Genomic DNA, 26,433 nt, shown 5'->3' on the forward strand with positions numbered 1-26,433 from the left:
TCACATGTAGACTGAAGGCTTCCATGGGAAAGGGGAGGGGCAGGGCAGGGTTTTCAAAGGTGAACTTATCCTTTAAGGTTTCCTAGAACACAATAAATCTTCACTTTTTAGTGCCACTTTTAGGTTTTACACCAACATACATCTAACCTGTTTCATGTAAGCGTAGCACATTGTTTCTGCCACTCTCTTCCCTTCATCATAACAGGCACGCGGACCAATGGGGTTGACATGTCCCCAGTAGTCTTCATTTTGTGGATGTACTTCAGGATCTGTAAAGATAAAAAAAAGCCAGTATGCAGATATGCCTAAATATTTATGCTATCATAAGATGATGTTGCCAAGCTTGTGTTACGGCATATCATGAAGCATTGTAAAGACTGGAATGGCCCCTTTCTACATAAGCAAAAGAACTATATAATATAATGAATATACAGGAATCCACAAACAACCATTAGAAAGTACTTATAGCTAACAGTCAATCATACTACATATTTTTCAGCAGACTGTTCAGGCCAGAACTTGTACAATTGTGACTGCTTAGCAGATGCCCAATCAGCAGTGCTATGTAAAAGTGGCCTAATAAGAGATTTATAACAAGGCTGCAGATGTCATACTGCCAGAGTATACACAACTGGCATGGTATGCTTTTCATTTTAATCTTTCTGCCTTCTATCATATTAACTTCTTGCCGACCAGCCACTGTAGAAATACTGTGGCAGGTCGGCACGGCTGGGCAAAACCACATTTTAAAACGTGTGTTTGCAAAACAGGTAGGGGGCATGCACAAGGCGCGTGCCAGCCATACCTGTCCCGCCGATCATGGCCGCGGGTGTCAGTCGCCGGGTCACGGCCGGTCATTACCTACCGTGTCTTGGCGATTAGCGGCAATCACTGACAGAGGACGGCTGCAGTGTTTACACTGCAGCTGTGCTTTCTGTCAGTCCCCTGTCAGCTCCTGACATGCTAATCCGGAGAGAAGAGTTTATCTCTCCTGATCAGCATGTTCCCGTGCAGTCCACACCCCCGCCCCCTAGTAAAACACTCCCCTCAGTTAACCCTTTCAGTAAATAAAGTTAACCCCTTCCTCCCCAGTGCCATTAGTACAGTGTCAGTGGTTTTTTTTTTTGCACTGATCACTGTATTGGTGTCACTGGGGATGTCAGTGACCCCAAGTCAGTTCCCCCCCAGTGTCAGAATGTCCGCCGCGGTCCCGCCATAAGTCGCTGATCACCGCCATATTCGTATAAAAAAAGAAAAAAAATTTAAAATCCCAGTACCTTTCCCGCCATTTGTAAACACTATAACTTTCACGTAAACCAATTAATTTGCTAAAAAAAACAAAAAAAAAAACCCAATTTGTGTAAAGACATGTCGCAGAATACATTTTGGCAGAAATTTATGACTAACTTTGATTTTTGCATTTTTTTACTGGACATGTTTTATAGCAAAAAAGTCCACAATATTGGTTTTTTTTCCTCAAAATTGTCAGCCTTTTTTTTTTATAGCGCAAAAAATAAAAAACACACAGGCGATCAAATGTCACCAAAAGAAAGCTCAATTTGTGGGAAAAAAAGGATGTAAATTTAATTTATGTACTGTATTGCATGACCGCGCAATTGGCCGTTAAAACTAATGCAGAGCTGTATAGCAAAAAAATTTCGTAAATTGCAGTATCTATACCATAGTTTGTAGATGCTATAACTTTCACACAACGCAATCAATATACACTTATTGGGATTTTTTTTACCAAAAACATGTAGCAGAATACATTTTGGCCTAATTTATAACCAACTTTGAGTTTACTATATATTTTTTATAGCTGAAAGTAAAAAATATTGTTTTTCTTCACAATTTTTGGTCTTTTTTTGTTTATAGCATGAAAAATAAAAAGCGCACAGGTGATCAAATACCACCGAAAGAAAGCTCTATTTGTGTGAAAAAAAGGACGTAAATTTCATTTGGGTGCAGCATTGCATGACCGCGCAATTATCAGTTGAATTAGTGCAGCGCCGAGTAGCAAAAAGAGGCCTGGTCATTAAGGGGGGTAAATCCTCAGGAGGGCGAGTGGTTAAAAAGAGGTCAGCGACCTGAATAACAAAGATTTAGGAATCTTACATATTTGTCAGAGAAGATTTGGAAATTTAAACGTGACCTGTAGCCTTTTTTAAAATATGATGTGGCTGGACAAGCTCTTTCTGAAAAAAAAAAAATCATCCCTAAGTTAATCATGTACCTTTTTTGGCTTCATTATTTGTTCATCCATTGTCTACTTGTCAAGCTGTCTGGCAGCTAGGTGGGCACTATTTTAGGTGAGGGAAAGGAAAACATCTGACAACTCAGTAACACCCTGTACATGGTCTGTAAATGAGAGAAAGGGGAGTGCTGGTGCTTGCACTGTTCAGACTCATAGGGGCTTATGTGCACAGCAGTCACAAACATTCTCCTGCTGCCCTGTAAATAGGGAAACTATGTGTGATTTTAAATGTAATTAATCGGAATTTACAAAGCACATTTGCACAACATAATTGGGAAACATAAATAAAACAATACCAATGTGACTACCGATTGATGTTAACCCCTTCACGCAGACTACGTTAACTGATGCTAACCCCTTCACGCAATTTGCCCCACTGGACTGGACTGTTTTCCATAGGGCCGCTAATTTGTGTAGCACTCTCCCTGCACAGAGACCGGGGTCTCACTGAAAGCCCTGGGTCCCGTTCCAACGATTGGGATCCGGAACTTCTAATTCTAGGTCACTTGATCGCTGTGATAGCCTCTAGTTGGCTATCACAAGGATCAGTCCCTGTGAGGCCTACCCCTGTATCTTCTCTCTCTGAATGGATCTCTCTGTGCTTTCAGAGAGAAGAAAATTAAAAAAAAAACAAAAAAAAAACATATGGTATCGCTGCGATTGTCAGGAGCAGGAGAAATTATTTTGGGATGTTCTTTGGTGGTAGGTTATGGTAGTCGCAAGAAATATACAGCTAAATTTATAAAAATGTTTTTTGTTTTTTTTTTACTATTTTGGGCCAGTTTTCCTTTGATTTTAAGATCAGAACATATCTATCCATTTACCACCAAATGAAAGCCCAATTTGTCCTGAAAAAAAACAAAAAAACAAAAAACAAAACAAGGTATAGTCCACCTGGATGCACAAAGTAGTTGTGATATGTACAGTTTTGCTAACACACTTCAAAATTGCAAAATTGTGCTTAGGCGTTAAGATTCGTGTTGCCCTTAGGTGCGAAGGGGTTAAAGTGCACAAAAAAGTTATAACAAATAATTTCATTTTTGTAATAAAGACTAAACAGCATGGCACAGGCTTGTTTTGAAACTGGGAGAAAAAAAGCCAGTGTATACTGTATGTTACTAAAAATATTTTTACCAACGTTGAGGGTTACATTAAAATATAAAAAAAAAAAAAAGGTTATTAAGAGCTCATTACCTCCATAGACCTCTGACGTAGAAGCCAGTAGAAGGCGGGCACCAACGCGTTTTGCTAATCCTAGAAAACAAACATGATCTCTCAAATTCTGCAATACCTCTAAATGTATACTTTATGCAAAGAATGAAAAATACAGAGCTCAAAATTAAGCTCCCAACCAAAGTTTTAATGGTCAAATATGGAAATTCTCTTACTGTCAAGAGACAACAGAGAGTTAGGAAATCTCTTGGCAATACATACCAGAGGTTCTAACCCTTCACAACTTCAAAAATAAACTATAAATGCTTTGGTTGGAGTTTTTCTGGAAATTCTTAATTAGCAGGTTAGCAGGTAATAAGCAGGTTAGACAGTAGGAAAAAAAAAACAAAAAAAAAAAACACAACAAATGCATGTGGCGTCACACTCACCCAACATGTTAAGTGTCCCAATTGTGTTGGTTTTTAGTGTCTTGATAGGGTTATACATATAATTTGGAGGAGAAGCCGGAGAAGCTAAGTGGTAAATCTGGTCCACTGTATGGGAAAGAACAAAATTCTTATGAATATAGTCCAGTGAAACTACATACAGAAACTACATAAAGTCTGCCCAGGATTTTCTGTTTTTATTTTAACATTATCTGAATACACGCCAGATATACCGATCTATAAAGTTCTTTGGCTGCTAGTAACCTGGTTCTATAGTTTGGCTTGGTGAGAACCCTTGCCCTGCACAGTTAGAATCAGTTTATCCCAGAAAATAATGCACAGCCCTGAGAATCTGGAAATTATTAATTTTCTACCCACTGCAGTCTAGAAGCAATAAATGCAGAATAAAGGCATGTCTTAAGGCTGGGCAGCATAGTCCCCAAAGGCTGCACTTAGTGGTCTGTATGAAGTCATGTGAAATTTGTATAAAAATGTAAAAATTTTACATACACACTTTCTGAACACAGGACAGTTACATGAATGTGTCATGATAGAAATGTGTGCTACCACTTAATCTTATTCTGAAAATGCGGATTTCCCACAGATCATTATTCTGATTCTCCACCTTCACTGCCTAGAAAACCTTTGAGCATATACAAGTGTTTCTAGGTCTTTTAGACCCTGGATGTCTCAAAGAAACCTGTCACCAAAAATCATTACATAGAGGACTTTTTGTCCTCTATGTGATGGGGAAAAAAAAAAAAAAGGTTTAAATTGTAAAAACGAAAAAATAATATATTTTGTGCTGCCCCACATATATACGCACATACAAACCTGCACACGCTGGGAAGCCTACATATGAAGACGTCTATTGCGATACGCATGTTACATATCGCTGCGCATACCAGATTGAGAGCAATAATTCTAGATCTCCTCCGCAACGCTAATAAACTATAAGGGGCTTTAAAAGCATCGCATATAGGGTACTAAAATTTGTCACCATTTCACGAGCGCACGCAAATGTAAGGTTTGACATTTTAGGTATCGATTTACTTGGTGCAATCTCATCTTTTATATTGTACTAAAAAATGGTGTAATTTATTGCAAAAAAACAACAAATGGCTATGGCAGTGAAAAGTATAAAGGATAAGCCCTAAATTCCCCTTTCCTGACGAGCACCCAATCGGTGCTCATTACACTGCATTACACTCTCTCTTCTCTGCTGGTCCCTGGGTGCACTGCTGGAGACAGACAGGGAGGCAAGGAGGAGATAAACCACCCAATGTTAAAAACATTAAACATTTAAGTCATCATAAAGCCCCTTTTGTTTTTAAAAGTCTCCGACATTCCTAAAAGCACCTCAGATTTAAATACGGTTTTGGCTAAAAAAAAAAATTTTCTTATCTGGACAAGTAGATTGTCAAGAGGGACAAGTAGATTGGGACACCGATTTAGTCCCTGGACAAGTAGTTTTTTCAAAAATGTCCACATCCTTAAAAAATTCACATATTCTTGCTGCTGAAAATTACAAGATGTACTAACTGTCCAAGTAAATTGATCCTTACAGGCAGTGAAAGCAATGTTTCTTAATGGAAGTGGAGGGAGGGGGTCCTCATTAGGAACTTTTTCACAGCAGCTTCACAGAAGAAGCAAAGATAAAACCCCTGCAGCACTGGAAGTTCAGAGACATGAAGATGATGGGACATTCCTGCAGTTAAGATTTCTACAGTATCTAGCTGCCTGTACAACATGAGACAGACATAATAAATTCAAGGTAAGTTAGCTCACTATAGCTATAGAGATTTTTTTTGTTATGGCTAAACTTGAGCTTAAAATTACTAAATTTAGCACACCCTTTGTCTAGCGTTTTATGCATTAGGTTTCATTTATACAAATTCTCACTTGAACTCCACAAGTTGAGAATTAACCTGCATGTCACTCTCCTGCCTCACATGCCTCTCCAAATTGGTCCATGAGTGTAAAAGGCAATCTTACAGACCAAGACAGAGGTGCAAATTTCTCAGCTCAAGTCAGAATTTTTATAAGGTGCTCCAAGTTTGTGGTGTTTAGGAGGAGGGATTTGAAGGTATGCAAGTTTTTTTTTTTTTAAAGATATACAAAAAAGACATGCTCTCAGACGTTGTGTGAAGATGACAAAGGGTTTTCCACATAAATCAAACATTTGATCCTGCCTGGGGTTATAAAAAAAACAAACAAACACGCAGATAATGATAGTTGTTTATGACAATCACAGCAAAGTATTAAACAGCAGGTTCATTAAAACGAGATTGGAAAATAGCATTAGTATGTAACACTTGACCATAAAATCAACTATTCCAAGATGACTATACCACTGATCCATATAACTGTTGCAGGATGGCATGACAGACATTGAAAAGTAAGATTTAGGAGACTGAGTTGACTGCTTTCAGAAACATAGCACAAATATTATTTGAACATGTAAAGAATTACATTTTTTTAAAATTAGAATATTGGACAAACCGAAAGAAGTTTCAGCAGACATTTAAAGTGAATTATACAATTTTAGGATCCTTGGTTGTTCTTTCCAATAATTTATGCTTTGTAGTAGTTATTTTAAAAGTGTGCCTATACTCTGCCAAAAAATATAAAGCACCAGTCTGCTCTGTAGGCTCCCTGCAGCTTATCTTTCCCCCAAAACTGGCTTATCATGCCTTGTTTCACAATAAGTTTCTTTGTGGGGACAGAGCTGCTCTTTAATTTATCATGCTGTTCATGTTCAGACTAACCATAAAGATTAGACTTTAATGTGTCTGCATGCTAGCAAAGAGTGGTGTTACCTTCAATGTAAAGTGGTTCAACCACGTCATGATTAATCAGCTCAAAATTCTCATGACCGATCCAGTGCTCCACATTTCTTTTACGGCCTGTGAAAAAGTTGTCAACGACAGTGACTTCATGACCATCCATCATCAATTTGTCTGTAAGATGTGACCCTACAAATCCAGCACCTCCTGTTATCTGCAAAGATAATTCTCAATTAAACCTCACAGCCAACCCAAACATCAGTTCCTATGTAGAGAATCTAGAGATTATAAAACATGTTACATTTAAAAAACAAATACTCCCCCTGCTGATATTACATGAAACAAATGAATGAGTGCGTTGTACCACACAGAGACCTTTATCTAGCTGCACTTACCAATATTCTCTTTCGATCTTTTTCGGATAAGAATTTCACAGGAGGGTATTTTTGTGTGAAGCTGTAACAAAAAACAAAATTATATTGTGTTCCGAATAGTTAAAGGTAGTAAAGAACCTCAAGAATATAAATAAATGGAAATGGTTGCAGCTCCACAGTTTTAACACACAAACCTCATATCCCTTTAAGCATAAGAAAATCTAAACAAAGCACAATCCTTAAAGCACGCCTATGGGGACTCCATAAAAGTTTCCTCTAACGGACAGCTGACAACAAAAGACTTAAGTACAGATTTCTTGCAGGTTTAAGAAGTGCATATGTTGCTGTCTCTGTCCCCAATAGAGACAAAGAACAGGGAACTCTATAAACAAAGTTATGTCAGGACTGAAAGAACAGTAGGGCACCATTTTCTCCATGGAAGGTAAGCGCTTCGGACCTTTTATTACTCTGTAGCCATCCCAGAAAAATATCATGGCTTATAAAGTTAAACTTATAAAGTTAAAAGAACTCCAGACCAATTATTTTTTGTATACTGCCTTAGGAAGAGAGGAGGAGTCATTCCCAAGAACAAGGGTTGCAGTCTGGAAGATGCTGCAGCACGTCTTTTCAGTGCATAATAATGTAAATCGAAGCAAAGTCTTTTAGTTTCAATACATTCCCTGCTTTTTTGTTGCCTGGGAAATCTAAGTAGCAGACTAGTTTTCCATTTTGACAGTCATGTAAAGAGAAATATAAGCATTTTTTTCTTAAAAAGTGTTTGAATGAAAAGATTGAGAGAAACATAATAGAGCCAAATCAAAATGATCTCTTGTTGCAACCGTAACAAAGGGATTCTCCATACAATTCTCCCAATATAGTTCTTTCTTCAGACACTGATAAATTAAGCCCACTTTGTTCCAAAGAGCACAAAGTCCCTGGTGTAAATCACAAAGCCACAGAACTGACTGTACACATACATATGACAAAACAGAATCAAGTGAGACATATGAAGCTCAAAGCTTGCTAAATACTATATTACAGACAAACTGCCAAGCTACAGAAACCTGCAATAACCAAGGACGGCACACAGTCAATGCCAATGACAAACAAAGCTTTCCTGGAACAGATTTTTTGATGTTGCAACACAGCTTTCTGGTGTCCCAACTGTACAGTCTGCTGTATTACTTAGTTTAAAATGAAGCAGGCCACAAAATGTTTCTATCATGTGCTAAGCCAGGGAAACAGCCTATATCCTTGTTACTTACATATCTGCAACGTATTGATTTTTTTGGGCATAAACCTTAGGAAGTGATGTTTGGGATAGAGGTGGAATGGGAAAAAGCCACAACCATGACATACACTAGAAAGGCCTATCCCTTAGTAAGAAGGAGTAAGCCCCCTTCCTACCCATAGAGGATAGTATCTTAGCAGAAGTTTGTTGCTATGCTGTTGCTTGCTGTGATGCAAGCTATTTAGCTACATCTCCTTAGGACGGCCACCAATACTGCTGCTATCTAAACAGCATATATGAAGGCCCCACCACTTTCTGTGGCTGGCCAGCCAAATGACTGGGTGTTTCCTACACTGCCATTCTGTTGCTTGCTTTGGTTTGTAAATTGATTGCTAGTCTTCATACTGGCACTGCCCATCACCTCTCTTGCTGTCCTCCAGCTGTAGGGAAGTCTATATGTCTGAAAAAATGCCAAGATCAGGAAGTAATCATTAGTGCTCATTTACCAGCAGGGCAATTTGTACAAAGTGCATGTCATTCTGTCCTTTACCATCACACATAGCAAACACTAGGTCATGATCTTCTATCCTCTCTCCACACATTTTCTCTGCTCCCATTCACTGTCCAACAGTTCCTTTCTTGTGGCATTCTCACAGGCACTGCAAAGTCCCTGGGTCACAAGTTTCTACAGTCAATGGAGACATTTTTGCAACATGTGAGCTAAATAGCTTATCTCCTGTTGTGGTAGTAGTGTCCCCTACACTATGCCAAACAGCATTCACAGTTACTGCACATGCTGGTCAGAAATACCTAACAAAGATGGTGGAATCAATTCTGTCTTCTTGTCAGTCCTAGATTTTCAAGATTTGATACTGGATTTTTTGGACACTAGAATCAATTTGTAATTATCAGTCAGTATTTACCGTCTGTTCAATTTTTTTTCTTTTAAAGTAGAAGTTTTTGTACTGAGACTGGGCCTTATAGCACACATTGCAATGCATTTTAATAACACAGCATAGTGTTTGTTAACATCACACAACAGTGCATGGGTTATGCGCACCTTTTGTGTGGTGTGAATTGGCCCTAAAGTTTATATTAATCAATAGTATCGCTTCATATTTAAAATAATCTTATTGCTCATCACAAAGGCAAACATAATACTAAGTGCATGCAAATAGTGAATGCACTGGAAAATACGTAGCATATCCAGGAAAAAAGTTAGCTCAGTGTAGTCAAAAGGGGAAAGTGGTGCTTATATTGGGTACAAATTACTTACTTTATTTTATAAGCTATTGATCTGTCTTTAAATATTTGATTTGACAAATATCCATGCATCTAAATCACACTCTCTCGACAGGGTTTTGTGGTTACCTAGGGCTCCTTCTGAGGTTGGTAAGGGTTCCTTAAGGAATGAGCAACTTTTGCTTCTCAAATAAGGAACGACTGACACCAATGATCTTTTTTAGCTACCTGTAAGGGGGCAATTCCTTCCCAATGACCAGAAATGTACTAATATAGAAATCAAGATGCAAAATGCTACATCTACCTTTATTAAATGTAGAATGATTTTATTTTACAGCTTGGGGTGTTTTCATAAATATGGCTATGTCCAGGTTACATATATCATAATTCATTTTCCACCCCCCACCCACTATGATCTTGTAATCCTGACAGCTGACATTAACACTTACTGTCCTTCAGTGACAATGATTACTCACAGTATTTTATCTAGAGGAACAGCAATGTTACCCTAGGCCAGAAAGATTGTTAGAAGTTACTGAACACCACCCTCCCGATTACCTTAAAGCAGTAGCAAAGTCCAACCCAAAAAAATAAATAAATATTGGACCCCCGGGTGGTTTAAGTCATAATGTATTAGTATGCACTGCATAATAGCACATTAAGAAAGACTTGCCATAAAGCGAAGCCCTTAAATGGTGCACTGTCACTGCCGTCAGTGCTTACATCTTCACCCTGTCTTTGTTCCAGGTTTGCGCTCTCCAGCAGTTTAAATGGCTAGCCAGCAAGGACGCCACTTCTTGCATGTGCATGGAAGTTACAGTTGCAGCACAACTCTCTCAATGGATTTTTAAACATTTTTCGATGATCTACTTACATGCCCCAATATCTCCCTGACCTACTGCTGCTAGTTTAGCTAGGATCTTGACTGAAATAACAAATTGATATGATTTTTGTTACCCCATGCATGGAGTCTATGTGACCTGTGAAGGTGAAGAAAAACAGGGGTCAAAAATACATTGCCACTATGAGCACATAAGCAGGCAGAAGTTCCCTAGCCTTTTTTCTCCACAGGTGCCTGCGCTACCAATGCCCGCTACTGATCTCTGATATCAGCACCATTACTAAGATAACATTTCAGGATGAAGCAGTTTCACACGACAGCACTTACCTTTTTTCTAAATCCCTTATCTTTTCTCTTAAAGGTGCAATCACCTGTACGGGAGAGAGAATACAATTATTTTTCAGAATTTAGTCTGTTGGCTTTAACACAGATTTTACTATATTCAGCGACAGTATAGTATATACAATATGCCCATATACAGACTCATTCTCTAGGACTCTGGTACAATCATACAACAATCTGACTGTGTATGTGCATGTCAGGTGAAAAAACAGCATCTTCAAGGGTCCCATTGTCTTCTGTGGAAGAATCAAAAAACCTTTGTGCATGGGTATGTTAAAGGGAATCGGCTAAATATTTCTATAGGATATCTGAGATAGAAGCTGTCATTCCTGACTCTTGGCCTGCATCTGAGTTGAGGTAGAGATCCTTTACAGGGTCAGCTTTACTGTTCAGGATTAAAATATGGACAGGAATTTAGTAAATGGTAGCTTCCACTTGGAATCTCACAATTGGATTTCCTTTGTAGCAGATATTGATTTTCTCACTGGAAATATATATTAAAAAAAATTAAAAAAAAGTTACAAACAGCAGCTTTTAATATACAATTGCACATTACTTCCTGTTCAAAATACCCTTTTGACGGAACATGATAACTGCTAAAGTAAATGAACAAGAATAACTGATCTTTGTGATAAGGTGGTCTATTTGTCAAGTCCCTTGATGTAGTATGCAGCTAAACATAAATACATAGTTTTTTTTTTATGCAGGCGCAAGTTTTTCCATTCAGCAGTGATTGTACATTGCCGAGTAGCAACTTGCTAAAACATAATGTCCTTTAGCAGGGAACATACACTCCACATTAATTATACTATCAAAATCAGTGTGTGCTGTAAATTGCCTTCACCATTGTTCTGGATTCTATTTGCTGGAGGCTACCATTTTGCTGAAGCCCAGAGCAGCAATAAATCTTTAGTCTGTCAGCAGACTGGCCTCTAGTGGCTCTGATTTTAAAGTGATTCTAAAGTCTTCTTAAGATTCCTACATTTGTTTTGAAAAAAATATAACAAACATGTCTATGCTTACCTTCTGTGTGCAATGGTTTTGTACAGAGCAGCCCCAATCCTCCTCTTTTTGGGTCCCCTGCCTGTGCTCCTGGCCCCTCTCTCCTCTCGGGTGCCCCCACAGCAAACAGCTTACTATGCAGGCACCCAAGCATGCGCACTCCCTAGCTGCTGCTCCATGTGTCCCCTCTCTCTTCTATTTGGCTCACTAGCTGTGATTGACAGCAGTGGGAGCAAATGGCTAATGCTGCTCTCTCAGCCAATGAGGAGAGGGAGACCCGGGATAGCTGAGACTCCAGCGCACATCACTGGATCGAGAGGGGGCTTAGTTATTAGGGGATGCTGCACAGCGAAGGTAAAACAAACCTTGAGCCTTTACAACCACTTTAAGCACAGTGCCACAAAATATAGAGCAACAGAGCATATGCAGAGCAAGGTGAGACAATGTATTACTGGATTTTAACCAGCCAGCAAAAAAAAAAAAAAAAAAAAAAAAAAAAGAGAAAAAAAAAAAAAAGAGAAAAAAGTGATAACGAACCTCTTCTATTTTCTTGTCCATTTTCTGCTCTCCATTATCTTGGAGTGACCTGCTGAGAATAAGAATGCCGATATGGAGGGATGACCATACGTAAATAAGTCTCACATTCAAAATAAACATGTTATATTTCTGCTACTTGAAAGTTCTAGTATGACTTGGGACACTTCCCGACTAAATTAAAGCAGAATTCCAAGTAAACCTTTATTTATTTTTTTTATTTTTTATTGCCACGGGCCAAACTTTTGGCTGTTCAGAAAACATGTCCATACAGACCAGTGCATATTTGAAAGATCCTGACTTGGGTATCTGGCTATATCCTTTTGTAATCTCTGGAAAAGATGTTAAGTTAACAACAAGTTAATGTTCCTGAGATACATTACTTGTAGAGTCATAATTATATTTTCAGCCATGCCAGACAGTATGACTTACTAGAGTTCCGGTTTGCTGCAGTAAATTAATATTCGTGCATTTGTTTATTTATTGCGTTGCAAAAGGTGAACTCAGGCTTTAACCTTCCTGGTTTAGCTATTTGGTTTCCTATGTCACCTCTTCACTTCCATCTTCTCTAGCAGATAGTAAATCAGAATGATCACCTCCATCCAGTAAGGAGGGAGCCAACTCTGCATTAATATTATATAGCACCAGCATTTTGCCCAGCTCCTTTAAAAAATGTGGGCAGACAGTACAGTTACAATACAATTTAATACAAGAGGAATCAGAGGGCCCTGCTTGTTAGCGCTTACAATCTGAAGGGGGGTGGGGAGAGTGAAGTACCCTACAAAAAGATAACCAAGGGATAACTTGGAGAAAATAAAGTTTAGTTGTTAGATGGTGGCAGAATAGGGCTTCTCGATTTATAAGTTATATATGGTAAAAAAAAGTAGGAGAGTGATCTTCCTAACTATAGGTGTATGTGAAGGTTTTCCCTTATCCAGGCCATGGTACAGCTAATAGTAGTTACCCACTATCAACTCGACTTTTGTAATGTTGAAATAATTTTAAAAATATTAAACAAGTCCAGTTGAATGTGACTGGTATAAGTTATAACATGACCTGGATAAATGAGAACCTTCGCACCTCTAGTAATCAATGTTCTGGACATTAATACTGAACATTTTATAGATAGGCAACTCCTAATCTCATATTGATTAGTGGTTCAAAATTAACAAGAGCGCTGGGATCGAGGTAAAGCTGAGAACTACCGAGTGGCGGCTGGTGGCGAGGTTTTTTTCAGCACCCGTATTAGTGTTTTTTTTTTTCATTTCAGCCAATGGCTGAAAGGGGCTTTTCAGCAGAAACGTTTCGGCCAACGAAATTTCAGTGCATCCCTAATAACAAGGGGCGTTACATAGGCGGGCCAAGTTCTGATCAGGACTTGAAAGAAGGCAAACGTGTAATGAAAACATTAGTGCTGTGTGCACAAGGAGTGCAGTGTACAATGCATAGGCAAAGCATACAAAATAAAATACAATTTTATACAGAATTTCTTTTACAATCTCCCCTTTTTTGATCAATAATTTATATGTTGATCACAGACCACACCTACTATGACCTGTACCCTCCTTACATTTAGGCAGAGCTGTCCTAGCCCAGGAGGGAAACTCCACTAGGGAGAATCTAACAGCTGAGAGCAGCTACTGTATATTACAAAATGACCTTTTATTGGGACTAAAACTCACATAAAAAAAACCAAATGATTAATAAGAAATATTTACAGAGTAATTGGCTGTACACTCAGATCCTGTGGCCAGAATGGCCTTGTAGCTTAATTGTGGACATACTGGCTTATCAGCATAGTTAAAACACAGACAATTCTACATAGAATGGAAGACATATAAAAAGACAATATGACTTCAACATGGCTGACCTATTTTTCAAACCATACTAAATATACATATATCCCTTACCAATATATTTTTTAAAGCATTCGAATAAATAGTACCCCGGACTATGATTCCAAGAGGAAACCAAATTACTTTCATATAATAATTTTTGTAGTGTCTGGTGTGGATCCAGGTGACCTTTCCGTCAAGTTTTGTAAACTGTACATGAAATAGAAGCTGTATTGTGTCTCCAACCATTAAAAAAAAAAATAAATAAATAAAAAAATAAAAAATGTATATATATATATATATATATATATATATATATATATATATATATATATATAAATAAATAAAATGTATTTATTTTTTGTTTGGTTTTTTTTTCCTAGTTCCTGACATCCCCTTAGTTACTGTTTTTTCCACTACATTGTGGACGGTAAGTGCTGTAAAATAAAACAAGAAAAAAAGAATTTCATATGGGTACAGTGTTGCATGACCGCACAATTATCATTCAAAATGCGACAGTGCTGAAAGCTGAAAATTTGGCAGGAAGGAGGTATAAGTGTCCGGTACGCAAGTGGTTAATGAAGCCACACATAATGTTGTGAAAACTCTTAGTCATTTCTACTCTTCCAACCAGTCCATCCCCCACAGTTACTACCTTTTGTACCACTAGCCCCTCCCTCCCAGATTGTAAGCTCCAAGGAGCAGGGCCCTCCTAGCCCTCTTGTATTGAACTGTATTGTTGATGTATTGTCTCCTGTTATATTGTAAAGTGCTGAGCAAACTGTTGGCGCTATATAAATCCTGTATAATAATATCATGGGTGTCATTGGTGTCCTGTCTCATCCCAGCACAATCTTCTCATGGGAAAGAGAAAGAGGGAGGAGGGAAATCTACACAGAGCTACAAGACAAAGGATTGTAGGACCAAAAGGCCCAGCACACCCATTCACACACACGATTCTCTCTAAATCGCTTACATTTTTCCCCACACATGCATATTCTCTCACTTTCTTTTAACACTCTTCAAAATGTCCCTGCTTAAGCTAGTTTTACCTCTCTAAACTCTGCTTTCCTTATTTTGTTCTCCGATATCCTTTCATCCCATGTACTGTAATCCTGCATTCAACTTACTCCAGCTCTTATGATCAGATGGGCAGCCATAGTGTTCATCTCATTTTCCTTCTCTGACCACATATATAGTATTCTGTTTGGGCCAGGGCCAAGAATTATATTATTTCTATACAATTGGACTTTCATTTCTCTGTTTTGGCTTGTCCCCATGTCTTAGAATTTACTAGTTGTGGTGACTTACTCTAAATTAATTGCACAACTTAACAAAATTTCCCCTCAGGTCTAATGTTACATTGTCTGTCATCCTTCATCCATCCTGCACAAATAGATAGCTGTTGCTCTAGCTGTTTAACCACTTGCCTACCAGGCACTTATACCCCCTTATTTACCAGGCCAATTTTCAGCTTTCAGCGCTGCAGCACTTTGACTGACAATTGCGCGGTCATGCAACATTGTACCAATATGAAATGTTGATCATTTTTTTCTCACAAATAGAGCTCTCTTTTGGTGGTATTTAATCACCACTGGGCGCTTTACTTTTTGCGCTATAAATAAAAAATTGCCAAAAATGTGAAAAAAAAAAAAAGTTTATTTGTTTCTATTATAAAATTTTTCAAACAGGTAATTTTTCTCCTTCACTGATGTGCGTTGATGAGGCAGCACTGATGGGCACTGATAGGCAGCACTAAAGGGCACTGATAGGCAGTACTAATGAGGTGGCACGGATAGGCGGCACTGATAGAGAGCACTAATGAGGTGTCACGGATAGGCGACATCTTACAGCAGATGTGTGCCTCATAAGATCACTCTCCTACTCTGCCGTTTACAATTACTTACTGGGTCTGTTCCCTCCTAACTGGACAGAGGCGATAATGCCGATTTGCTGTCTACTGAGAAAGATGGAGGTGAAGAGGTGAAACGGGAAGCCAAATTGCTGAACCAGAAAGATTAAAAAGGCCAAGTCCACCATTTGAAGGAATAATAAATGCACCTATATTAAATAGTAATTGGAATAATTTTTTGTATAGGAGCTTAGAAAGCACTGCAACTGCAGCCTTGGGTTACAGAATTGAAGGAAATGTTATCAGTGACATCATAGAATTTGTCTATTGAGAACTACAGTCTCTACTGCAGTGGCAGCTTTTTTCTCCCCATTCAGATTCTAGTGAATAAATGATACTGTAAGGGGTGGGGTGGTCTGAGGGCAAGGGGCTGTGCATGCTAAACGTGTTTCATGTTACACCCTCCTCAGAGCCGTGGTAGTCCATTGAGGACTACAATCCGGCAGAGCAGTGACGCAGCCGGATCCCCGCACGGGCACTTTTTTTTTTTTAAGCCTGACAGTTAGTGGGGGGCGAGTTGTGGATCCCCCACTAGCTGTCAAAGCATGGGATCACCGAGGAGCGGGGGCCGGTGCTTTCATAAAATGTTACACCCTGAATATGGGTGTAACATGTTATGAAAGGTGAACGTATCCTTTAACTAGGTGTTCAGCCATTTGCCTGGGGTTTCAAGTAATTTTAGCACAGGTTTTTGAAAACAAAATGCCTAGTACTGCAGCAGAAAACAAAACAATATCCAGTAAACAAGTCACAACTACCATCTATTAGAATTCAGAAGTACTAGTCAGTGAATGAAAGATGCCTCAGAGTGACCCTGCCACAAGAGCTATGGTGCCCAGAGAATCTACTTCATCCAAAACACTTGTGTGAACTTGGCAGGGGCCCAGGAGATCATTGCAGGACACAGCATTGACAGCGGTGGTGGAAAGAACTATGGCACTCAACAGGGGACCAGAACTTCATTTAAGGACAGAATAGTGGCTGGTTGAAAGACTCCAGCACTCTCCAGTGTACCAGGACATCACTTTAGGACACAGCAGCTGGTGGAAGTAGCTAAATCATCCGGCAGAGGACCAGGGCATCACTGCAGGTCAGATAAAGAGGATTCTCTTTGCACTGTAGCTCTTAGAGAAAGCAAGAAAAAAAAAAAAAAGTGATGTGGGCAGCGGGAGAAATAAGTATGCCACTTCTCCACTTCAGGGAAATCCTTTCTAGTTTTAAAACTGTGACAATGTTCCTTTTATTTTTTTAGAATAAATTGGATATAAAGCTTTCTGCCAGCAGTTTACACAAAATCTAAAATTGTTTACTATTCTTACCTCATGTTGACAAAGTTTCCCCAAACAGCTGGAAAAAAAAAAAAAAAGAACAAAAATATATGAGATCTTAATGTCTCAAGTGCTGTGCAGAGTAATACTATGGGCAGTAGATGACCACCTGTTACGGAAAACCCACAACACAATGATACATTACAAGCTACCAATTCCCATCCTTCATTTCTCATGTATATTTCTAGAGACATTTTTCACATGCAAAGGGTGGATGGTTTTAAAAACAAAAAATATATACAGGGCATTCATAAAGTATTCTCAAAGTACTGACAAAGTAAAAACAGAATTTTAGAAATGTCTGACGTTATTAAAAAGGAAACAACCTGAAACATCACATGTATTCAGACCTTTTGCAACAGCACTTGAAATTTAGTTCAGGTGCTTCCCATTTCTCTTGTTCGTTGCTGAGATGTTTCTACACCTTGACTGGAGTCCGCCTGTAGTAAATAAATTAATCAGACATGATTTAGAAAGGCACACACCTCTCTATAAAAGGCCTCATAGCTGACAATGCATACTGTATCAGAGCAAAAGCCATGAGGTCACAAGGACTGCCTGCAAAGCTCAGAGACAGGATTATTGCAAGTCAAAGATCTGGGAAAGGGTACACCTTGCCAAACTGAACAATTGGGGGAGAAGGGCCTTAGTAAGAGAGGAGACCAGAAATCTGATGGTCACTTTGACTGAGATCCACAGATCCTGTGTGGCGATGGGACAAAGCTCCAGAAAGACAACCATGACAGAGTGAATAGACGGAAGCATCTTCTCAGGACCGACTGTGAGGAACAAGATTTAACAGTTTGGCCTCAATTCTAAATGTTATGTCTGGAGGAGCCAGGCACCGCTCAACATCTGCCCAATTTCATCTCAACAGTGAAGCATGGTGATGGCAGTATCATACTGTGGGATTTTTTTCAGCAGCAGGGACTGGGAGATTGGTCAGGGTTGAGGAGAAGCTGAATGGAGCAAAAGTACAGGAATATCTTCAATGAGAACCTGTAACACAGCACTCAGGACCTCAGACTGGGTCGAAGGTTCACCTTCCAACGTGACAACGATCTTAAGCATAGAGCCAAGGCAACACAGGAATGGTTTAGGAACAACTCTGTAAATGTCCTAGAGTGGCCCAGTCAGAGTCCTGACTTGAACCCTATTGAACATCTCTGGAAAGACGTGAACACATCTGTCCACCGATGGGCCCCCTTTAATGCTCTACCCCCCCCCCCCAATCCAGGTGTGCAAAGTTTGTTGCATCATACCCAAAAAGACTCAAGGCTGTAATTGCTGCCAAACGCGCTTCAACAAAGTACTGAGTAAAGGGTCTGAATACATAAGTACATGTGAATTTTCAGTTTTTCTTTTTAAAAAATTGACATTTCTAAAAACAGGATTTGTTTTTACTCACCATAAAATCCCTTTCTTGGAGTTCGACGGACACAGTGTCTTTTATTCTTGATCGTAGGGTTATATTGCCACCTACAGGAGCAGAACACTAGGCAGAAAAAAAAGAAACAAGGCACCGCCTATGGGCAGTCCTGGCTGATATAAACCATCACTGCATAGGCAATCCAGTTAGTCACAAGCAGTGCCCAAATTAAAAGCCATAGAGGGGTGGGTGCTGTGTTCATCAATGAACTCAGAGAGAGGGATTTTACGGTAACAAAAAATTCCTGTTTTCTCTTTCGTTCATTGATGGACACAGTGTCTTATATGCTTGACCATAGGGACATCCCAAAACAGTGCCAAACAAGTAAGGGGTGGGAGAAACCAAGGCCAAAAAGGCAAAAAAACAGGCCAGCAGGAGCTCTACAAGAACACAGGAGCCCAGAACATACACCACCCCCAGGAGGAAACAGAAGCACCAAACAGCTGGTGTGCACTGTGTAGGGGTGGTACAATGTGTTGTTCCAATACATCACATGGTTTACTTTTTTTTTTTACTTTCTTGAAGTGCCACAAGATGATACCTTATTTCATTCTGCACTGCAGAGCGTTGTGGTGACATGCGGTGAGGTGCATTATACTGCACAAAAATGTAGACATGCTGCACTTTGGTGCAATGCAGCTCAAAGCAACATTATGGTGTTAGCAGGACACATAGAAAACAGGCTTGTGTTGAGCTTGGGGGGGGGGGGGGGGGGGCAGGAGAAGTCTGATCATTAGAGGAGAGCAGACTGAGTTCCCAGCATAGTGTGTACTCCTGCTTAGTGTGGTCAGTTAATAGAAAAGCAGAGGGACTGGCAGGAACACCAGGAATTTCACACAAAAGAAGCAATACAAAGAATAGGATACTTTTTCATACAAGTACATAGTACAGCAGGCACATATCAGGAATATAAAATGTTGGGCTCACACACTCTTTAAGAATACTAACTTAAAAAGAATATATACTTATTTTTAACCAGAGTTTAGTATCATGTTAAGTATAATGAATCAGCTACAGTGGAGAGTAAACTACTATACAGAATTGATCCAATGTTGCAGAGATCAACTCCATTGTTGACACTGAAGCCGCATTAAGGCCCCTTTCACACCGACAGTCTGATCGGGTCCACCTGTTAGTTTATCCAGTGGACCAGATCAGACCATCCATAGACCCTTATGGACCGCCAGGTGTAAGCAGACAAGTACCCGCTGACACCCTCCGCCATCCAATACGATACGCCAAAAAAACAGACGGATGGGAGTCTGTTCCTCATCCATCTGGTGGATTGGATCGGATAACAGTTGGGTGGTAATGGACAGGTGGTCCGTTTCATTCCAACCACCCCATAGGGAAAAGCAGGCTGTGTCTGCTCTGCAGCAGTGGAGCAGACACAGACCTGTCATCTGCTTGCTCAGCGGAGAGATCCCCCACTGAGCAAATGGATCTGACCCATCCGAAAGGGGCCTCAAACTTTGCAATTTTGAATTGCGGGCAGAATCACAGTGATTCTGCCCGCAATTCCAAATCACACTGCAATCATGGCAAAATGCACCACGTGTGTCTGGCTGTCATTCATTCTCAATGACACCTCAAACGTAGTGAAATTCTGTCACGAATGCTGGGTGACAGAATCACACTGCAATTGCAGCAAAACATCACACAAAGCTGTCGCCCCAAAAGATGCTCCTGCTCTTTTTTTGGTGACAAGCTTTGCTATGATTGCAGCTTGATTCTGTCACGTGGCAAAATCTCACTGCGCTTGAGGTGCCATTAAGAATGACTGGCACCCAAACACGCATGGTGAATTTTGCCACTATTGCAGTGCAATTTGAGAATTGCAGACAGAAGCACAGTAAATGCGGCCTGAAATCCTTTACAGATCACCTAAGGTAAACAACAGAATTCTGTCTCTGCAACATTGTATATAGCAGTTCACTCTCAACAGTATCTTATTCATTACACTATCAATGGCAAGCACAAGAATCTCCATACACTTTTGTACACAGTGCAGAATAGTCCCTCATATTTCCTCTTCCAGTCAAATGTTCTTAGCCTATTTTCTCTATTGGTCAAATGTCCTTTAACTCCTCTGGTTTAATGTTCTTCTCTTAGGATAGAATGTTACATTTGCCCAGCGAAAGTAGAAACTGACATTTCACACACATTACAAACATTATGGGGATTAGTGAAGACTTTCACGAGAACAGTAAAAAATTAAAAAGGGAATTAAAGGCTTTTGAAAAAAATATTTATACTCACATAGGTGGATGCAGTTTTAATCCGATGCTGCATCTGTCCCCCGCTGGCTCTGCAGTGAGAACTGAGTGGTCAAACAACGCAGATCGTTCTGAGCAGAGTGATGACTGTCATTCTCCAGCTCTCTGTTCTGCCCATCCAGCGCTCACTGGAGTGCTGAGCAGTGTAGGGGGTAGAAGAGGATGGCTCAGGTTCTCAGTGGCATGTTGATGCTGAGGGACAGACCACTGCTAAAGCATGGGGGAGCACAGTCTACCAGGGCAGTGGAGGATCAGGCAAGCAAAAGTGTTTCTCCTCTCCCCTAGATAAAATGAGCAATCAACCATGGTGTTGGGGGCAGAGCCCCACTGCAAAGGATAATTATCTGGAGAAAAAATGTACTTACCCATTTGCCATCCACATCCTGGTTCCCCTGAAGCCACTAGTGATGTAGCCCCAGGTACACAGATGCCCCTAGAAAGGCAAGTTACTACTGCCTTCAGGGAGATCCTGTACCAAAGCTGAGAATTTTGCAATATTCTAATACTGTGCATGGGAGGGATGACATGCATGACATCAGACAGCATTAGGCCTCATGCGCATTGAATATATTTAACAATACTCTAAGGGGCATTTTTTTTTGTTTCTGCCTCTAAACACCCCTGCATGTTAGTCTGTATGTCCATGCACACAAAGGCATTTAGAAGTAGAAAAAAAAAACCCACTACCAGTGCGTCCACCACCAAAAATTGCTTGACGCCTGCAATCATGTGTAAACTCTTCAAAACGAGCCTAAGTGCTAGACATGTTTAGTGCTTGAGCATTAAAGGATAAGTTCACCTTTTGGAACATGTTACATGCTCTACCCATATTTAGGGTGGAATATGTCCCAGCTCCTGCCAGTTCGCCCAATATCACCCTGTGACAGCAGGTGGGGGATCTTCTCAGTTTACCCACTGTCACAAATAACTGTCCACCCACACATCATTCATTCACAGTTTCCAGTAAATGAATGAACAACAACTCTCATGTAGTTCATTCATTGTAGTTCTGAATGATGAGTGCTCTTAGTTCATTCACAAGCCCTACAGCTTTCAAACTGACAGGCCGTATGCAAGTACAGGCTGAAAGCTGCAGGGCTTGTCTGCAGAAGCCAGACATTGCACCCCTGATCACGGATGCTATGCTTTCCGGGCTCCTGCATGAAAAAATAATAAAAGCACATTTTTTCTGCACAAATTTGTGCATTATTATTTTTAATAAAAAAGTGAACTTATGCTTTAAATTTCAATGGCCAGAAACAAAATGTTATTCTGGCAACAGAACGAATTAATACAAAAGTTCTTGAAACGCCTAAACACATTACATGGGTTTACTCTGCCAAAACACCACTGGCACGAGGAATGGTGTCTAGGAGTAAAAAAGTCCAGTGTGAATAAAGCCTTAGGCCCCTTTCAGATGGTGCGGACTTCATCAAGCGGATCCACGTGCTCAGCAGGGGATCCCTCCACTGAGCAGGGGGATGACAAGTTCGTGTCTGCTCCACTATGCAGAGTGGACATAGCCGCTGTTTTCTATGGCGCAGTCCAATGGAAACGGACCGCCTGTCAACCGCTGTCAACCGATCCGCTGGATGGATGGGAAACTGATCACAGTACGTTTTTAGGATACAGGATCAGATGCCGCCACTCCATAAAAAATTATGGATGGCCTGATTGGATTCGTCTATAAAACTGACAGGCGGACCCAATCGGACCGTTAGTGTGAAGGGGGCCTTAAACTTCACGAAATATTGGACAAAGGCTTTTTTTTTTTTTTTTAAACAGATGAGTGTAATTTTGTATGCACAAGAAGAGGCGCGCGCACTCCATTTCTCATAAGTGCAAGATGACACTCTTCAAAATGTATAGACAGCTTAAAGCAATAGTAAACGTTCACCAAAAAATTTCCACTTGCAAGGCAGTATCATAATGTCCTAGTATGCGATGTGTACTAGCTAGCACATTATGAAACACTTACCTTGAAGCAAAACGTCACCCAAAAGGGGAAGTTCCGCTTCTTTAGATCCTCCCCCCTTCATGTTCCACTGTTAACACTTTTTAGGTGCCCAGTGATCTGAGCAGCAGTTTGACCATCCCCTCCCTGCAGCCTTCTGGGACACATCACAGGTCCCAGAAGACTGCGGGACCATTCACAAAGTGCAGTGTGGCTTGTGATTGAGTAATGGGAACCAGCTGTGAAGCTGCAAGACTTCACTGCCAGTATTCCCTTCTTAAGATGCTGTCACCTGAACTTGAAGTCGATTGAAGAATCGGTTCGGTTGAGAGCAGTGCTGGATCCCTGGACAGGTAAGTATCCTTATATTAAAAGGTCAGAAGCTACAGTATTTGTAGCTTCTGATTTTTAATTTCTCTGGGGGAGACCAGAGTTTCTCTTTAAAAAGTACCCTCCAGTGTCATGCTGTCACTGCTGACAGGTTCTGGGTTCACAGGCTCCGGCTGTTTGAATGGCTGAGCCGCGATGAAGTCACTCATCACGCACAGAGCTCTCAAGGGATGGCATGGGTATGCTGTCCCCTCACAGCACATGCACCAGTGATGTCGCCAGCTGCAGAAACACTGATTATTATACAGTATTTATATAGCGACAAAAGGTTTTCTCAGCGCTTTACATTATAGTGGGGGATAGTACATGAGACAGTACAGTAACAAAAAAAAAAACACGAGGGGTTCGAGGGCCCTGCTCTTTCGAGCTTACAATCTAGGAGGAAGGGGACAGTGGTACAGGAGGAAGTGGCTGTGGGGGATGGAGTGGTAGGAGGAGTGGAGGAGATCGGCAGTTAGGTGAGGGTGGTGTAGGCTTCCCTGAAGAGATGGGTTTTCAGGGTGCGCCTAAAGGTGAGGAGGGTAGGTGGCAGTCTGATGGATTGGGGTAGTGAGTTCCAGAGGATGGGGGAAGTCCTGGAGAAGTCCTGCAATCGGGCGTGGGAGGAAGAGACCAGGGAGCTAGAAAGTAGGAGGTCTTGTGAGGAGAGAAGATTACGGGTTGGGTGGTATTTGGGTATCAGGTCAGTGAGGTAGTTTGGGGCAGCGTTATGAATGACTTTGTATGTGTTAGTAGTTTGAATTTGATGTGTTGGGCAATTGGGAGCCAGTGGAGGGGATAACAGAGGGGGGTGGCAGAAGAAGAGTGGTTGGTAAGGTGGAGGAGTCTGGCCGCTGAGTTCAAGATTAACTGAAGCGGGGATAGTTTGTGATGAGGTAGGCCGGTGAGAAGGGAGTTGCAGTAGTCCAGGCATGAGATAAGGGAGTGAACGAGTTGTTTAGTAGTGTCTGGGGTTAGGAATGTACATATTTTGGAGATGTTATGGAGGTGGAGCCTGCATGAGCTTGCTAGCGATTGGACATGGGGTTGGAAGGACAGGTTTGAATCTAGAGTGACACCTGGGACTTTGGCTTGCGGGGTGGGACTGATGGTGGCGTTGTTGGTCGTGATGGAGAGGAAGGGGGGGCGCGCGGGCTGGGGGGAAAATTAGGAGCTCGGTTTTAGAAAGGTTCAGTTGAGGAAGTGGAGCGACATCCAGTCTGAAATGACGTTCAGCAGGTGGGTGATACGGGTGAAGACTGAAGGGGTAAGTTGAGGGGTGGAGAGGTAAATTTGCGTGTCATCGGCGTAGAGGTGATAGCTGAAGCCGTGGGAGTTTATCAGTTTGCCAAGGGAGGAGGTGTAGATGGAGAAGAGAAGGGGCCCAAGGACAGAGCCTTGGGGGACCCCGACAGAGAGGGGGAGGTGGTAGCGTTATAGGTAACGCTGAAGGAGCGTTGGGAGAGATAGGAGGAGAGCCAGGAGAGAGCGGAGTCTCTGATGCCGAGGGAGTGTCGTTTTTCAAGGAGGAGGGGGTGGTCGACTGTGTCGAAGGCCATGGAGAGGTCACTCCTAAACAGTGCACATTTAGGGGATATTCCTTGTACCTACAGGTAAGCTTTATTGGAAGCTTAACTTTAGGTTTAGGCGGTGTTTACAAAGGCTTTAAAAAGGGGTCTGAAAGAAGTAAACGCAGCAAGGACACAAGAAAATGTACCTGTTTATAGGCAATGTACTCTATATTACTGCCATTTACTTGCAAGGGGAGGAGGTCTTCTTTAAGTAATCTATGTAGTGCAGCATCTCGTAGATATAAAAAGAGGAAAATGCCTTAAAATCTACACAAGTCTGTATAATAAAAGTGGTCCATGCTAGTACACCATGGTTGGAGAGCAGCATCCACAATGTGCAGAAAACCAGGAACTCCTGGAGACAGCCAAGTGCTGCTAATTCAGGCAGCCTGTTGAGAGTGGCCGAGACTTCGAAAACTTCCAGCTTGGCACATCCCGCTCTCTAATGAGCTGAGGGAGAAGAAAAGGGGTGCTTTGTACTCGGCCTGGGACGTCATCATGTGCACTGTGAGGGGAGCTGGGATCACACTCTTCTGTCTGTATAGCTGGGTGCTATGGATGGGCCTGGGCCACACATCTCCTCACCACTGAACCTGGCATGACTGGGGGCTAAGGGCACCCAGCCTGGAGGAACACTGCACCTCATAGCTGTCCTGTGCCATAGAGAGGAGCACACACAGCACCCTTCACCCAGTACAGCCCCCTCACACAGTCCTGACCCCACACAGCACCCCCTCTACCCACCCCACACATCCATGGCAGAAATGAATGGGCACTCACAGGCAACATAGGCGATCAAGGCGAGTGCAATGAGCAGCTTCATCATCCTCCTATTGATTGCAGTCAGCAGCCGATGCACTCTGTTGTTTACCATCCCCGGCCGGACAGTGTTCCGTGCCCGAGCTCGTACCCGGGGACATGGAACCCGGCGTCACAGACAGACCAGAAGGGAGGTGGGGGGGAGCTCTGGATTAAGGGGACAAGCGAGAGTTCCTTCCCGGCCAGGACACCGCACATGCGCACCACGCGTCCACACTTCACGAGCAGCTTGGAACAGGAAGCAGAAAAAAAAAATGGAACTAGAATCCGCGCATGTGCAATGATATATATGGTCTTGCGTTTAGCACGGTGTCATGGCGAGAGAGTTATAATCTGTTTACTAATGACACCGAGCTGTGCTGTTCATGGGTATATCAGACGTGTGTAGAGGACTGACAAGGTGTATATTGTCCAGACCAATAAAGCTTGTCTAAAAGAGACGTTCAGTGCTGGGCGTCAATTTAGGGTTGTCACCTTATCCCTTTAGAAGCGAACACGTTATTTGCACAGGTACTGAGGCCAATTTAATGCAGATAAAGCACTAGGTGAACTTAATTGCCACCTTAATCAGCCACAGGGCTTGTGTTATTAATATGTGTTTGGTTCTACCCTCCAGAGGAGTTACCCCCCCCCCCCCCTCCTGACCAGGCCATTTTTTGCGATATGGCGCTGCGTTACTTTAACTGACAATTGCGTGGTCATGCAATGCCGCACCCAAATGAGATTTACGTCCTTT

General features: G+C 41.3%; 1 protein-coding gene across 2 annotated transcripts in view; it reads right to left on the reverse strand.

Moving 5' to 3' along the window:
* The window catches only part of UXS1 (UDP-glucuronate decarboxylase 1), an 86,936-nt gene extending 61,017 nt beyond the window's left edge, over nucleotides 1-25,919 (reverse strand). Inside the window, exons 1-9 of one of the 2 annotated variants that reach the window (XM_089681272.1) lie at nucleotides 25,659-25,919; nucleotides 17,271-17,298; nucleotides 12,208-12,256; nucleotides 10,654-10,697; nucleotides 7,034-7,094; nucleotides 6,672-6,852; nucleotides 3,856-3,960; nucleotides 3,449-3,508; nucleotides 148-269 (exon numbers count right to left, since the gene is read on the reverse strand). In XM_089681272.1, coding sequence (XP_089537398.1) covers nucleotides 148-269; nucleotides 3,449-3,508; nucleotides 3,856-3,960; nucleotides 6,672-6,852; nucleotides 7,034-7,094; nucleotides 10,654-10,697; nucleotides 12,208-12,256; nucleotides 17,271-17,298; nucleotides 25,659-25,752 — 744 coding nt within the window. In that variant the 5' untranslated portion in view covers nucleotides 25,753-25,919. Of the gene's footprint in view, nucleotides 1-147; nucleotides 270-3,448; nucleotides 3,509-3,855; nucleotides 3,961-6,671; nucleotides 6,853-7,033; nucleotides 7,095-10,653; nucleotides 10,698-12,207; nucleotides 12,260-17,270; nucleotides 17,299-25,658 lie in introns of both variants that reach the window. The other variant, XM_089681271.1, reaches the window with a different exon arrangement.
* Nucleotides 25,920-26,433: the final 514 nt, after the last annotated feature.

The sequence above is a fragment of the Staurois parvus genome, unplaced genomic scaffold (assembly GCF_062004578.1).
Source record: "Staurois parvus isolate SC_StPar_1 unplaced genomic scaffold, SC_StPar_1.0 ptg000262l, whole genome shotgun sequence".
Taxonomy (NCBI): Eukaryota; Metazoa; Chordata; class Amphibia; order Anura; family Ranidae; genus Staurois; species Staurois parvus.